General features: G+C 33.5%; 1 protein-coding gene and 1 long non-coding RNA gene across 2 annotated transcripts; one reads left to right on the top strand and one right to left on the bottom strand.

Moving 5' to 3' along the window:
* Positions 1 to 622: 622 nt before the first annotated feature.
* LOC125577752 lies at positions 623 to 10,936 on the top strand. Its single transcript, XR_007316136.1, has 2 exons — positions 623 to 10,596; positions 10,631 to 10,936. It is a non-coding gene; the product is annotated as an uncharacterized LOC125577752 (long non-coding RNA).
* On the bottom strand, positions 10,533 to 13,721 carry LOC106348821 (pectinesterase/pectinesterase inhibitor 3-like). The gene is made up of 3 exons (XM_048739486.1): positions 13,006 to 13,721; positions 12,022 to 12,505; positions 10,533 to 11,349 (listed from the first exon to the last, which is right to left on the bottom strand). Exons 1-3 carry the CDS (start codon positions 13,606 to 13,608, stop codon positions 10,658 to 10,660), a joined length of 1,779 nt encoding a protein of 592 aa, XP_048595443.1. The 5' UTR covers positions 13,609 to 13,721; the 3' UTR covers positions 10,533 to 10,657.
* Positions 13,722 to 14,179: the final 458 nt, after the last annotated feature.

Genomic DNA, 14,179 nt, shown 5'->3' with positions numbered 1-14,179 from the left:
ACCAACACTAAAGTAAACCAGAAATTAAATTGAATAAAAGCAAAACCAAACCGAACGACAATTACAATTATATGAGTAAGAGCATCTCCAAAAGAAACTCTATAACTCTAAATATAGAGTTTTTTGCTCTCCAAAAAGAAACTTCAAAACTTCAAATTTGAAGTTTTGAAGAGTGAAACTCCAAATATAGAGTTTCACTTTTCAAAACTTCAAATTTAAAGTTTCATCTTTTTATTTACATTTTGGTCCTTACAATTATACATCATATTTATAATTCTTAAATATATTTTTGTTTATTGTTTTAATCTTTATAACTTTTATATCTCATATATATTTCAAATTTGTTTTATAAATTTAAGTTTTACACATGAAATTAAATAAAAAATTTAAAACAAGATTTACAATATTTTAAAACTAGGATTAAACAACAAAAATATTACAAAAAACCATAATAAAAACTTATTAAAATGTTTATTAGTGTAAGATTTTTTAATTAATATTTCTGTAATATTTATATATATATATATACTAGTTATTTATAGAAGTTTTAAGAATTTACATTAACTATGACAAATATAAGGACCATAGTATAAAATATAAATAGTTTTGAAGTTAGGTTTAAAGTTTTACTTTTGGAGAAGAACACATTGAAACTTCAAATATAGAGTTTTGGAAACTTCAAAATAGAGTTCCTTTTTGGAGATGCTCTAAGAAGGAATTAGTTGATCTAAAGAACCAAGACTAAAGTAAACAAAAATTTAAATTGACGTACAGAAAAGCAAAGTCAAAGGCATTTGGAACCAAAAATAAATAACAGTTTTGATAAATGTGTATATATAACTTATAAGCACTTACAGTTTTGGTAAATAAAATTCTTTTAGATGAAAGCTACATCAAACAATCAGTAAAAAAAATAGAAATAATGGAAGAAACAAAATACTGTGCATAAACCAAGCAAAAGAAAAGGAAAAAATTATCAAATAAAGTGCAAAGTACAAGTATGGACTTTAGTCGTGTGGATCAAATTTATTTATTTCATACAAATTATCGATATGATGTCAATTATATAATAAAATTTACATATAAATCAATTGCATAATGTGATGTCAATTATTTGGATACCGTGAACAAGTTGTGTTACAAATTTGTAATGCTCTATTAGACATAAGTTTGAATTCTCAAAATTAACAAAATAACTCGATTAGAACCAAACCGAATGAAAAAATGATTTGAGTAAGAAGGAATCTAATGAACCAACACTAAAGTAAACCAGAAATTAAATTGAATAAAAACAAAACCAAACCGAACGAAAATTACAATTATATGAGTAAGAAGGAATTAGTTGATCTAAAGAACCAAGACTAAAGTAAACAAAAATTTAAATTGACGTACAGAAAAGCAAAGTCGAAGGCATTTGGAACCAAAAATAAATAACAGTTTTGATAAATGTGTATATATAGCTTATAAGCACTTACAGTTTTTGTAAATAAAATTCTTTTAGATGAAAGCTACATCAAACAATCAGTAAAAAAAAATAGAAATAATGGAAGAAAAAAAATACTGTGCATAAACCAAGCAAAAGAAAAGGAAAAAAATATCAAATAAAGTGCAAAGTACAAGTATGGACTTTAGTCGTGTTGATCAAATTTACTTATTTCATACAAATTATTGATATGATGTCAATTATATAATAAAATTTACATATAAATCAATTGCATAATGTGAGATATGCTTTTTTATTTGTAAACATTGCATAAGAGTCCTAAGATGTTTAGACAAAAGTGTTTCTGTAATTTTGCAATGGTGTTGACATCACACCTTTTCTGCTGTAAATGCGGAATGTTTTCCTTTTTAATATGTGCTTTATATTCATGATTCACATTTTTGGTTTGAGATGCATGGTTATTTGAAGGTTTTTGGTTGACGATTGCATCATTATCATTGTTGTGGTGGAGGATGCAACAAAACTTACATATTCCACTTATGAGAACAGTTATAGAATTTTATCAAAATAATTCATATTTATTTTGCATCTTCTTGATGTAAAGAGTATACTATTCATGTTTTTTGTTCTCTATGAGAATTTCAGTGTATCAAAATTATATATTTCCACTCTTCATAATCTTAGACTCCATATTCAGACCACTATTATAAAACTATAACTAGAGTTTGAACCCGCACGTCTGCGCGGATATTTTTTTTCTTTTATAAATGTATAATTTTGATATTAAATTTACATTTTAGTTTTATATATTGTGTAACTTTATTGTTTAGATTTCTTAAATATATATTGATCTAATTTATATATTTTACTTTTTTATTAAATATTATTTTTGTATACAATACATTTTTTAAATTAATTTAGTTTACAATATATTTAGTATATAGTTTTATAGTATAACTAACCATTTTAGAAATGATGATATAATATGTTAGTCCACATCTGAGTAAAATATGTTTAATTAAAATCATATAATATAGCAACTATATATTTATATATCACTATAGCTATGAAAATATTAAGGTTAATTATATTATAAAAATCATATAGTTGTATAACTATAATTTATCAATCATAAATTCATATTAATAGTCAAATTCCAAGCAATGTTGTTGTATATTTCTGACGCACCACAACTAAAACAACTCTATTAGGCTTTCGAAATTTTAAAATGAGTAAATAAGAAACAATTAAGTGCAATGAAATGTCCATAGTTTTAAATGAAAATAAATAGTGAATGTTTTACGGATGTATAGTAATTAGGATGAAATTAATGTTGTTAACCATAAAAATAGGAGTGACACATTTTTAATATATTGAAAGTAAATTAAGGGAACTTAAAAATATCTAATTTTAAATGTACTAGGGGTTTGGCCCGCCCTACGGGCGGGTGAATTTGCACTAAAATTATTTTATGTTTGAGTGTATTGTATTTTAATTTTACAAAATATTTGAAATTTTACTTTATATTGAAAATAATAAGTATTATATGTTTTTATTCTAAAATTATATTTTAAACTTCGCTAAATTTTGTTGGTTTGAAGTGAAAAACCTCTAAAATTGTTTTGTTAAAGAATACAAAATTATTAAATCAGAAAACTAAAGAAAATGTAATGATTTATATTTCTATTTGATTTCTGTTTCAATTTGATATATTTGAAAAAAATTAAAGTAAGAATAATTAATATTTTTCATATTTTTAAGAGTATCAGATTTTAATATTATTATAATAACTAATTTCTCACGATAATAAATTACTACACCCACCTCCAAACTAAATCAATTGAAAATCAAATGTAATGTGATAAAATTATTAAAATTTATAATTTAAAGTAATATACAAATATTTTCAATATTGTCTTAGTATGTATTATGTAACAACAAATGATGTTTTATAATATATATTTTTTTTATTTTATATTAGATTTTTAATTTATAATAAAATTTTCTTTAATTTTTAGTGTTTTACTAATTATTTTTGTAAATTATTTTAAGCATTTGTTGAACTTTTTTATAAAAACAATTTGTTGAAAATTTTGCTCATACTATTTGAAAATATTTTATAGATTAATAGTGTTATAAATTAACAAATTATTATAGTTCTAACATAATTTTACTTGAGTTTTATACCCTATCTTATTAAATAATTTACTTTGAGTGAACCAAACATAAAAAAAAAATTAAATGTAGTATAACCATTAATAATCTGAAAATTAAGATGAACCAGACTGCGTATAAATGTTTTCTGAAAAAAAAAAATTTCTTAAAGAAATAACTAAATCCTTTAGTCTTTTTAATGTTGGCTGTATTGAATGAAAGTATATAATTCCTATCTAATCAAATATCTCATTCTTAGTTTCAACATAGTTGCAACGATAACATCGTAAAACATATATATAATTACCTAACTAAATGGAACAACACAATATGTTGGGTTTATATTTCAGCCCAAAACAATCAAAGAATATGTCACCAAGCAAACAATTATGCACACTAAAACTGCAGTGTTTCTTGTTTTGAAGCTTAGAATAATTTTTTAAAGATTTAAAGAGAGCTATGAAAATCAGAAGCATACCCTAGTTTCATAACAATCCCCAAAAACAGAGGAGAAATCCTAATTGGATTTCACAATGATGACCTCAAATGTTATTTTCTCTCTTTTTCTAATCAAAAATAAAAACTCATACGATGATGACAACGAATGTTTGTTTCTCTACACTAAAAATGGCCACTATTTCAAAACTTATTTGTCTTTATATTCTCTGCTACAAATAGAGAAAGCTGATCTGAAAATAACAATCGTTGCATAAAAGTATCCCTTATTTTTCCACCTGATTCTTCAACTGCTTATTTTTTTCTCTTTCACATACACAGGTCTACGATTTCGCTTTTACACATATCGATCAGTGGCTGCTCAGAAGTTGAATACTGGTTAAAAAACATCCTAAAATAGTTAACTTTTGTTGGAGTCCAACACCACATGTTTCTTCTCTTTACCGCCATTTTAACTTATGTCATCGCCACCATCTCTGTCAACATTCTCCTTGCAATCCTCCAAACCCAACGTTGCGGCCTATCCCTCGGCCCAGTCCTATAATTTATAACCTAAGTGCACATCCTCTGTTCCAGCTAAGAGACATGTCTTTCGAGAGACATAGATATAAGAGCCACCTGAAAAGTCCAAGTTGGCATTTCCTTTCTTGTATGAGATCTAAGTCATTATTGGCTACAAATGTTGGAAAATAATTCACTATCTTTTAACTTATATACGCCACCAAAATAGTGTCAGATGCTTAAAAATAAGTGCTAATGTGGCAATTACCCGTTATTGCAAATTCCTCCAGCGCATCATGTATCCGATTCTGAATATCCTCTAAAGGCCCAGATTCTAAGCTTTAGGGATGAAAAGTAAGAGGTTATCAATTTAAAAGAAACATATGTAATGACGACATAAGCATCTAACTTTAGGAAATAATAATGTGATTCCAACTACAGTGACTCCAGGTAACTTTTAAAGAAAAGTATCTTACCACACCAAAGAATCGTTGAGGAACCCCTAGCCTCTGAGATGAGGATAACATTTATTTCTGCTCCCATGTTGTCTATGTCCCCTCAGTGGCAAAAAAAAGAACTATTTACTAAGTTCATATGTATAAAATTTAGCATATAATAAATCAGACCACAAATTGTTTATAGTCATTTAATTGCTTACTTAAAATTCAGGAGAGCTTCACAGTCAATGTCTTTAACCAATCTGGCATGAATCACACATAATAAATATGGAGATAATTGAATCATGTTTCGAAATTTATTCGGTCACATCTCATCTCATCCATATATAATGAAAAGAAGTACGCATTGCAATTATGAAACAGTACATTCCATCAGAAAACAAACCGTAAAGATGCTTCTGAGACTTACAAACTCAATCGCATGAAAATGCAAGAAGATGACCCAAGCAACAAATACTCTTCTTCACAAAATAAACTTGAACTGAAAAAGCCGATAAAACAACGCCAATCCATAACTTTTGGTTCCTCAAGCTGCTTGCTTTGTCTAGTTGAATCTTTGATCTTATCAGCTTCTGGAAACCATTATGAGACGGCGTTTAGGTTAGGGGGAGGATGAGTGATTTTTAGATTTTTGAGAATTAGATTTTAGGTTGGGCTGCGAAATGGTTTAAATGGGCTGCAAAGGTTAACTTAATTTTTGTATCCAAGCCTAGTCCACAATGACATGGCACTTTGATTGGTCCTGATTATTTTGACCATGTGGATAGCTTTAGGAATCTTAAAAATAGCTTCTTTTATATAGTGGGATTGATATCTATTCTTAGTGAGATATGAATAGGTCCAAATTTAAATGACAACATTTATAATTAGATAAAAAAAATAACTTTAAATTAATAGAATAGATGGGTCAAGCTAGAACCTTACTAAAAGTGGAAAACATGTTGATTTTACGTCACACCAAGTTGCATGTTGGTTAATTGGATGTCCTTGCAATATTTTATCCTTATTTGTCATCTACAGCACAAGCTTCCTCTAATCTATGTCAGAGCTGGCTCTTGATCTAATTTGAAATTTTAGACCATTTACAATGATTTAGTTGAATAAATTATTCAACTGTTGAAAGCTTGTAATGAAAATATTGAAAAACCAAAAAAACTTAGGTGGAATAATTAGAGTTGAATTTTTTCAACTAGTTGAATACCATAAAGTAGGGTCCACAAAAGTAACGTATCATCATGTTATTTATTATTAAAATTGAATTCATTTTTTATACACCCTAACTATTTAATCTCAATTATTTTGTAACAAAATAATTTATTCATTAAACTATTTTATATAAAAATTCATCATTTTTATTTTATTTTATAAATAGAGGTTTGTTATATTTATTCGTACATATGATTTGTTAATTTCTAATTAATTTTTTAAGAAATTATTCTATCTCTAAAAATGGGATTTTAAAAATAAATTCTACATTCTTAATTCTTATTTATTTTTGAATATTAAAGTTCAAATTATCGATTATTTTAAAATGACTTAGATTTGATAATTGTTTATTTTAATAAAAGTTTTTGATGAATTAAAATAGATGGATATAATGATATTTTTAAAACAAAAGTTCTAGTTGATTTAAATTTAAGTATTTATTGAATTAATTATTATGTGATAAAAAGAGATATGAAAATCAATTTAGAGAGGCAGACTGAGAGAGAAAGTAGAGAGAGAAAGTAGATCTTGAAGTTGGTCCGGCGAGCGGCCGGCGCGTGAGCGTGCGTGCCGTCGCCGGAGCCCCTAGAGTAGCTTTAAAGATGTTGGTCGTGCGTCTCTCCTTCGTCACCTCCGTCTTCCGCCTTGTCTGAGCTCTGGTTCAGGCCTCCTCTGCGGAGGTTCTGTCTTTGGAGTCAAGACGCGGTCGGGTGAAGGTACGGTGGGGAGAAGCTAAGGGTTTTTAGCCAGTGGATGTTTCTTCTCCGGGAGATGGAGGCTCCTTCAGCTCCGTCGCCGCCGGTTCTTGTCTCCGGGAGGGGAGGCTTTTGCAGCTCCGCCTTCGTCGGTTCTGTTCTCCGGGGGGTGAAGGTTTCTTCAACCTTGCGTCGCCGGTTTGTTGCTCCAGTCTTTTGGTTCGGTCTTTGATTTCGTTGGGTGTGTGTTGGGTGTGTGTGGGGGTCTTTTGGTTCGTGATTCCAAGTGGGTAATGGTTTTGTGCTGTCGGAGGAGCTCTCGATCGGATCGATGATGCTCTCCGAAGCGAGAACAAAGCGTGAAAGAGAAGAGGTGGTCTTGATGGAGGCTTTGCGGTTTGTCCGAGCTCCTGGCCTCCGGTGGTGTATCTCCGGCGACTTCTCGAGATGGTGAAGGTCAGGTTGATGCTGACGTGACGCGTGCCGCACTGAGGGGCGTTATCCTTACACGTGCCGAGCGTCCCTGACCCGTGGGCCGGTTGAAGTCGTTCGGGTTGGTTGTTGGGCCGTAGGGCCGTTTGAGTGTGTGTTTCCCCCATTTGTTTTGGGTTTTGTTGGCTTTTGGTTGGGCCTCGGACTATGTAATTTGGGCTTAAACCCTTTTCAGTTTTTATTATAATAAACTTGACGGGAAAAAAAAAAAGATAAAAAGAGATATGAAAAAAAAAGATGATGCGGCAAAAAAACTGATGTGACATATTAAAGTAGGGTAATGAATAACAGTTAGAGCATAACCAACGCCGGGGATGCTCATTTGGAGTTTTTACCACTCAAAAATCATTATTTAAATGCATGTTAGTTATGTAAATTAATTTATTTATTTTACCTAAACATTTACCATTGGAAAAGAGACAGGTGGTCTCACAGTTTCGGTAGAGGTTCTTAGAACTTTTGGTGTTTTTCTTTTTTTCCGCCAAGTGATTTTTTTTTAATTAATAATAATCCGGGCTAAGCCCATAATACATAACTGAAGTTCCAATTGCAACATCAAAAGGTCCAGAAGCCCAAAAACTTACCGGCTACTCTCTAAAAACTTTAAACGGGCCCACAGCCCAAATCACATAAACCCGACCGACATCGGCTGGGATACTCGCATCAAGGAGGCTGGCTGCATGCCACGTGGTAGCATCTACGCCCTCGGATCGACACGCGTCGCACATCGCCTCAACCTGATCATCTCCGCCTTGAAACGCCACCAGAACCCCTCATCGGACCTTCCTTTCGCCGGCCCTTACCCCTCGCAACAACTGTCTTCATCTCCGGTGGTCCTCCATCAAAAGCGTCATCGGACTCACTGCGCTCTCATTAGGACCACCCACGACCTGAACTATCTTTTCTTGTCGGTGATAACATCCACGAAAAGCTCAATCTTCTTCAGAGATCTCTTCCGATCTGTATAAAATCAACTCGGCCGACAAGAACAAAAACCAAACCAAACTTAAACCGCTAACACCCAAAATTCCTACGGGTTTCAAGCCGGCAGCGTAGAGCTGTGTTAGCCTCCACTCTCCGGAGACTATACGACGACGGCAGAGTTAGGTAAGCCTCCCCCTCTCGAAACACTGAACCGGCAGCGGCGGAGCAAAATGAGTCTCCACCTCCCGGAGAATACCGGCGATGACAGAGCTGTAAAAGCCTCCCCCTCCCGTAGTCTAACCTTTATCTAAACGAGGTACCTCTCCACCGCATAAGACCTTCTCCACGATCGCGTCTTCACTCCAAACAACAAACCGCCATGCATCATGGAATAGGCCGGAGTCACAGTTCAGACAAGGCAAAAGTGGAGAGGATACGGAGAAGAGACACTAGGAAGCTTTTAAAAGGACGGACTCCGGTTCCGACGACGACACGCTCGCGCACGCGCCTGCCTTACGCCGGGACCAACTAGATCTACTTTGTCTCTCTACTTCTCTGTCTACAGAAAAAAATTAGCTCTTGCTCATAACTTTTGGTGTTTCATTCTCTTATTTTTTATTTAATTTTATTTTCTTTATCGATTAGATATCAGTCTATATACTACCAATAAAGAAGCTCTTATATGCATGTAGTCTTCCATGAATATTTATATTCACCACTAAATTAACTAAAATATCTTACTTGGAAAATATTCAAAACTAAAACTGAATAGTTTCGAGACGAGATGCAAATCATATTGTATCAAATTGGTTTGTCCGGCGTGATGACACCTCTGGAAGCTTGAAAGATTTGCTGAACCGGTATGTTGCTATCGTCAAAGCCCATTTTTTTCGTTATGGACTTTCGGTTTTGCTTTGCGGGCCAAGAATCGAGACATTGCTTTCCAGTGGTTAGTAGTCGACTCTGAATATGTGCCTTTGGTGTGCAAGTTGTTGGTACATGAATACCACTCCAATCAAACTGCCACCAATAATATCGGATAGAAATTGGTAATCCTGATTTAGCTTTGTTTTCTCTCGGATTAATGATTATTTTGTAGTTGAATTGGATGGTTTAAGAAACGGTTCATTCTGTGTCATAGAGTGAATCGTTCACTTAGTGGTTGTAAGAGGACAGTGAAGATTGATGGGTAGCGTACATGATCCTCAGTGATACTAGATTTCTTTTTTGTTTTGTGGTTGAATTTCTTATGAGATAAAAAAACTCTCGTTGTCGTTGAATGAAATTCGAAGTTGAGAAAAAGAAAATCATATGATCCGGTTGGCGTTACATGCTTGAGTACTGTATGTATTTGCGAACTAAGTTGTAGTATTATAAGAACTCATTTTAAGCTGACTGCAAATAGTGATGATGTAAGGAAACAAATTGTGAATAAAAAATCAATTCAATGATATATAAATATTTAGTTTATCATTGTAATATACTAGACAAAGAGTTGTGTCTCTTCCTTAAGAGTTGTGTCTCTTCCGTAAAGTATTGTGTCTCTTCTTTCTCATGACTCTAAATGAATAATTAACTTAATAACAGATTACGACTCTTAATACATAAAGCGTATCCTAACGTACTTGGGAACTCATTTATTCGACCAACATTGGTGTGGTGTTTGTCTCCTTTTGTGCAGTAATAACTCTCACATTTATTCATAAAGTTTTACAGTAGTTTCATATTGAAGAGATACAACCTTTAATCAAAAGACACCTAAGTGAACAAACACAACTATTAACAAAAATTGAATTTTTTATAAAAGCACACAACCTTTAAAATTAATTGGGATTGCTATTATTAGTAGATTTGTGATTTCATTTTACAACGTTTAAACGTTCGTTTTAATTTTTTTTTAATAAACTTAAAATATATTAGGGATATATGTTTCGTGAATTAAAACTATAACCACATAACCACATGAAAGAAACATGAATTGATAATCAAGATACCCAACATGTTCTTGATTCAAAATTATGTTCTTGACCTAAAATAAACATGTTCTTGACAAAAAAAATACAGTGGGAAATTCAGATAATGGACGGGTTCGAAAAATTCAGAAAGCTAAAATAATTTTTAAACTCAATAATTCGTATAAGAATCAATTGGTGATCAATCTCAACTAATCTCCAATACTAGGATCTAGAAAAGATATGAAAATACACAGCACATACACATTTTATTTATTGATAAAATTTATAATTATTCGACCAACAATATGTAGGTTACAATTTTCAAAAAAAAAAAACAATATGTAGGTTACAACACTTCACAACAATAATATCTCAAAGACCGAGAGAGAAAGGAAAACCGGTCGAACCTAACCAGCCTCCACCACCAATAAACTGACCAGCAGTATATCTCTGAGCTTCAGAAGCAGCAGTGATTACCTTAAAGCCCCTCCACTTCACTCTCCTTGCAGTTCCAGCCCCTGCTCCTTTATTCGCATACTCTCTATAAGTCAAAGTGTTCAACGCAAAAGTCCCAGTCCACTCGGACCACCCTTCGGGTCGGATCACGTCCGAGATATCCGACTGCATGATCACTGTTTGTGAATACTCTTTCCACGGACGACCAAGATACGTCGGGAAACTACCTTTTACGGGCTGCAAATCCGACGTGGCACCGATCCTACATCTTTGGATAACGATCCCTGTGTTTTGGTTAGGATCAGTCCTTCCTTGGGCCGTGACCATGTTTTTCTGGCCGGAGTTTGGTCGACGAGCGTGGATGTCGCAGTCTTGGAGAACGACGGCGGCGTTTCCAAAGATGAAGTCGACCGTTCCGGCGATGAGGCACTTGACGAAGTACTGACGGTTAGAGTGGACGTAGAGAGTGTCTTGGTAAGCTAACATATCGCATTGGTAAAAAGCAGAGAAGTCAGAACCGACACGGAGAGCCACCGCTTGGTGCTTCGACGGACCTGCTGTGTTCTGGAAAGTGATGTCACGCGCTAGAAACCTTTCGCCGACAGCAGCTAGACCCCACAAAAAAATATCAATCAGTTTAGCGGAATCATTAGCTAAAAGGACTAATAACAATAACATAAGACTTGTTTAGCTGGAATTCACTTTAGTTTAAAGGATTTGTATTTTATCTCCTTATAAAATATTTTAAAAAGCGGAAAAGAAGTTAAATGCAGCTTGAAATGTGATGATAACAATTGAAAAAGTATAGTAAAAAAAGTGAGGATAACTAAGGTGTAATCTAATGAAATTATGTAACAAATGTAAACAAGGGACAAGATCGGATATAGAAAAGTCAACAACAATGAAACAAGCAAAAAAAACAAAAGGTTAAAGGCTCTTCTCACGAGTGGATGAGCCATTAACCCAATCCAGGACAAGTGACCTAGAAAAGCATAAGAATAAAGCCAAGAAAATGATGGATCGAGACTCGTACATGACTCATACCTTACAAAGCGTTTTGTTCATTTATGGCAATTCAAGTTCAAATTTAATTTTATCTCGTTACTAGGCTACATGTGCGAATCAAATGTTGTAGTGGCTACTGCGACTAAGAATCTACATGTGAATAATTAATGTACTTGAAAAGAGTAAAGGTTTTCCACCACAAAGAAGGGCCACATCGTGCAAAATTACTTTAAATATTATTTCAAAAATAAAAAGAAATAAATAAAGTTGCTTACCAACGGTGGCAGAATGAAAGGTGGTGCTACCGTCCACGACGTTTCTATTTCCAGTAATAATAGTTCTTGTCCGACCATCTCCCATAAACATTATATTCTTTTTCTTCTTCGACACTTCCACATTCTCTCTATAAACACCAGCTTTTATATGTATCACATACCTCCTCTTACCATTATCCGGGGCAGCTGCAACCGCAGCCGCAATAGTCTTGAATTTACCGCTACCGTTAGCAGCCACAGTAGCATCAGCTCTCACTGAAGACCCTTGAAGAAGCCTCCTATCTCCCGCGGATAACCAAGTAGGCCACCCCTCTGCATCTACTTCTCCGGCGCCGGCAATATCTACGGACACCGTTGTTTCCTCCTCCTTGAGTTTACGGTTGTTTGAGAAGGATTTAGCTTTTAGCTCGAAATTGGCTATGTCGGTATCAGTCATGTTCTTGATCATTGCTAGTGCGTTGCTGCACATGTGCTCGACGTGTACCTACACATTACTTATCTCGTTTTAAACTGTATTTAAGAACAATCATGTTATCACAAATTTACAGAATTAAATACACTCCAATAACAACTGATAGCAACTATTTCTACCAACACTAGCTAACAACATTTCATTATAAGAAAATAAATTCCAAAAAACAGAGAATTGTCAAAGTAATGTGATGTGATGTAAGATTTATTTAGTTTTCTTGTAACCCTATCTATAATTTTTTTTCATCGCATGCATTCCAACAAAACAAAAACATCAATTCGTAACCCCACGATGAAATAACAAAATAGTGATGTTATGTTGAGTCAATTCAGATTCCACAAATTTAGTGAACCAAAAAAATGCATTTTATAAGTCGACATTTGCAAATTTTAAATTAATTCATTTTTCCATACTCTTATGTTATACATTTCACATTTTATATTTTTTTTCAGTTGTTCTCCAATTCTATATATGAGAGCCGTAATGGCTAAAGAACTGATGTTTACACATACCTGACCCTTCAACAAGACCTTACGGACTTTCTTGTCAGCATCATCATGAGAGAATCCATCGAGACAAGTCTCCTGGTTGGTAATGGCAGAGCTTATTAGGGTTTTGAGATCACCGGCGTGTTCCCTTAGAGTTTTCTTGTTAGGGTACATTTGGAGATCTTCTAATGTCTCATGAAGCTCATCAAGCGTCTCATCAATAGTCTCCAAACAGTCATGAAGCGCCGTCTTCTCACGTGGAGTCAGTCCTTTCCTGTTCTTGATCAGTTTCTTCACGGTGAAGTAATTGTGTTCCACGGCGATTGTTGTTAGATTAAGCGATGCCTCAATGACGTCTTTCTGCGACGTCAGTTTGACGCCGCCGGACGTGGCCACGGCGGAGATGCAGAGCTCAGGGTACAGCGTGGAACTGCAAGCGGATCTTAGCACGGCATGAGAGGACGGTGATAGAGGTTTTTTTCTGTTTCCGTTGGCTTTTGAAGCTCCGGCGGCGATTCCGATGACGGCAGCCACGAGGAGCAAAGCTACGGCGGCAGATAGTAAAACAGTTTTCTTGTTTTTTTTGAAATTATCTTTGGAGAAGATTTCTTTGATAGATGATGCCATTGTTTGACACTAATGAGTGAGAGTGGTGAATGTTCTCTTCAAGAGTGGGGTGTTTATATTGATGAAATTAAAATTAGAAACGATATTTATTTTTATAGGCTCTTTTCTCTTTCTTCTTACTTGACTCTATTATTTGAGTGTAAATAAATACATTCAGTAGAAATAAAACACATGTTATTAAGCCGTTAATAGAAGATAAGATTTTTATAATATCTTATCTTCTCGCTTTCTTCTAAATTTTCTTGACTCTATTATTTGAGTGTACATTTAGTGAAAAATCCACATGTTATAAGCCGCCTCGTTAATAGAAGATAAGATTTTTTTGTAAAGAGAATATTATTCCAATTGTTCGAGTTCCGTTCCACAGTACTATTGTCGTGTTCCCAAATTTGTATCCTTGTATTTGGTTTGATATTTGCTGAAGAGAAGTCTACGCTTTGCTTACCAGTTTTCTTTTCAATTGGAAATATTTCTTTAGTGAATAGCCTTGAAACTTCGATATTTGTATATGTTTCTGTTAATCGTGAAAATGATACTATTATTTAAAAGAAAATTATGACGTTTTTAATAC

Source organism: Brassica napus, chromosome A1 (genome assembly GCF_020379485.1).
Source record: "Brassica napus cultivar Da-Ae chromosome A1, Da-Ae, whole genome shotgun sequence".
Lineage (NCBI taxonomy): Eukaryota > Viridiplantae > Streptophyta > Magnoliopsida > Brassicales > Brassicaceae > Brassica > Brassica napus.
This window is presented reverse-complemented; position numbering and strand designations above follow the sequence as displayed.

Coding starts and splice junctions, on each gene's coding strand:
- LOC106348821 (XM_048739486.1), bottom strand. CDS start 13,608: ATGGCATCATCTATCAAAGAAATCTTCTCCAAAGATAATTTCAAAAAA. Junction 12,506..13,005: donor AGGTCTTGTTGAAGGGTCAG/GTATGTGTAAAC, acceptor AGTAATGTGTAG/GTACACGTCGAGCACATGTG. Junction 11,350..12,021: donor CTTTCATTCTGCCACCGTTG/GTAAGCAACTTT, acceptor TGTGGGGTCTAG/CTGCTGTCGGCGAAAGGTTT.